Source organism: Sinocyclocheilus rhinocerous, unplaced genomic scaffold (assembly GCF_001515625.1).
Source record: "Sinocyclocheilus rhinocerous isolate Xijiao unplaced genomic scaffold, SAMN03320098_v1.1 C36907117, whole genome shotgun sequence".
NCBI lineage: Eukaryota > Metazoa > Chordata > Actinopteri > Cypriniformes > Cyprinidae > Sinocyclocheilus > Sinocyclocheilus rhinocerous.
Window position 1 is genome coordinate 1 of NW_015786762.1, and position 2,321 is coordinate 2,321.

The 2,321-nt window shown below is 45.2% G+C and overlaps 1 protein-coding gene across 1 annotated transcript; it reads left to right on the forward strand.

The window, feature by feature from the left end:
* Positions 1-144: 144 nt before the first annotated feature.
* LOC107736711 (protein sidekick-2-like) lies at positions 145-2,314 on the forward strand (the record flags this gene model as incomplete). Its single annotated transcript, XM_016548075.1, has 6 exons — positions 145-260; positions 346-535; positions 623-721; positions 1,628-1,822; positions 1,906-2,107; positions 2,211-2,314. Coding segments are annotated over 6 exons (906 nt in total), but the record flags the coding sequence as incomplete, so codon positions are not given.
* Between the last annotated feature and the right edge of the window lie 7 nt (positions 2,315-2,321).

Genomic DNA, 2,321 nt, shown 5'->3' on the forward strand with positions numbered 1-2,321 from the left:
TAACCAGACTGCATTGGCATATGCTTTATCTTGTAAACATATGACGTGTACAATAAATGACAAAATGCACGCTGTTCCTGTTTGAAAGTCTGATCACTCATATGGTTGTTAATTACTTGATTACTTGTTTTCTCCATTCGTTAGTCCCCTCAAGTGGCCCTGCAAATGTCTCAGCTTTTGCTACCACCTCCAGCAGCGTCCTGGTCCGCTGGGGCGAAGTACCAGAGACTGACCGCAATGGACTAATTCTGGGCTATAAGGTACATTGACAACAGGCCTCTTACCAGATTTACTGTTCTTGAGTCCACTGTAGTAGTGAAGAGATGCATCTATTTTTCCTCTCAGGTGGTATACAAAGAGAAGGATGCAGAGTCAGCCCTGTGTTTCTGGACGGTAGAGGGAAATACCACTTATAGTATCCAGCTCACTGGTCTTGGGAAGTATGTGCTTTATGAGATCCAGGTTCTAGCCTTCACCCGTATAGGAGATGGCATGCCTAGTTCTCTGCCCATCTTTGAGCGCACGCTTGATGACGGTGAGAGTCTAAACCACAATTAACAACCACCATAAGTTATTAATCTTGCTTATGGTGTGCTAGTTACATTGACATTTTTTTAAACAGTACCTGGTCCTCCAGTCGGGATCCTTTTCCCTGAAGTCAGGACTTCCTCAGTGAGACTGATCTGGCAACCCCCTGCCCAGCCAAATGGCATTATCCTTGGTAAAATATTTTTATAGTCTCTTTAATTACTTGACATACTGTACTATATGATCATAAAAATTATAAAAATGTTATCATATGATGATAAAATCCATGACACACTGTGCAGACCACCCATCAAGTATGACTATCTCATTGGAGCATGACTGTTATGTAGAATATCTACAATTTAGTGCAATTAACCAGCCTTCAATGAATGTGTTACATTAAATGGATGATCAAAGACTTGTGACAAGACTTGCCCTGCAACAAGAGTATCTAGTAGTGATCCAGAACATCAACTAGACTAATACTAGCCACTGTACTGTATTACACTTACTTTTTAACGTCTTTGTTAGCATGCTCACTTTCTATGCCAGTTGTCCCTGGTTCAAATCTTGCTTGGAATGGTGCGAGTAGGACCAGATTCATTGGTGCCGTGACCCGGATAGGTGCAAGGCTAGATTGTAGAGATAGTTGTGCAGGTAACCTCACTTCCTTGGCACTCATGAGGCACACTAGGGATTGACGGAAGGGCCTGTGGTCTTTAGCATCCTTGTTAGCGTGGTCCTTTGGTGCCAATTCAAATCCCATCCAGAATGTGGTAAGTAGGACAAGTTATATTGGTGCCGTGACCCGGATGGGAGTGAGTTTTAGGAAGGTGTTACAAAGTCCAGCTAGTAGACATCACTGGGCAGGTAGATCTAACTTCCCTGGCCTCAAGAGGCACACAAGCAAATGTGGCTAGGTACTGTAGCTTGGGTCTTTAGGTACTAGAGGCTGCAGTCTTTAGCATCCTTGTTAATGTGTCTACCCCTCATGCCGGTTTTACACTAGTTCGAATCCCAATCAGAACAGTGCATGTAAAACATGGTGATTAAATTCAGAATCCTCTGATTGAAATGTTTATGTGTGTCTCTTATCTAGCATATCAGATTGCTTTCCGGAAAAACTCTTCTAGTATTACCTCTGCCAACGTTGATGTTCTCAACCCAAGTGCACGACAGTATACAGCGACTGGACTGAAACCAGAGAGTGTTTATGTATTCCGCCTCACGGCCCAGACTCGAAAGGGATGGGGAGAAGCAGCAGAGGCACTGGTGGTCACTACAGAGAAGAGAGGTACTGCTTCATCTCTCTTTACAAGCTCAGGTGCTTTTTACTACATTTCATTGATTGCAACTGCTTGTCTGATCTCCTCTCAGCACGCCCTCAGCCCACAAGTCGTCCCGTTGTGCCTCAGGAAGAGGTCCAGGCCCGCAGTGTGCTGTTGTCATGGGAACCAGGCAGCGATGGTCTGTCTCCCATCCGATACTACACCGTCCAGTACAGAGAGCTGCCCGACAGCAATTGGACCGTCCACTCAGCATCGGTCAACCATGAGGCCACTTCATACGTCATAGACAAGTAAGCCTAAATTTAGTCTGTACCGAACTTTCTAAACTTTGAGGGTCATAGAGGACAAAACTGGTGGTGCCACAGTCCTACTGAGCTTTTTTCCTATTCGCAGGCTCAAGCCTTTCACTTCCTACCAGTTCAGAGTGAAAGCCACTAATGATATTGGGGACAGCGAGTACAGCGAGGAGAGCGAGGCAATCACCACTCTACAGGACGGTAGGGG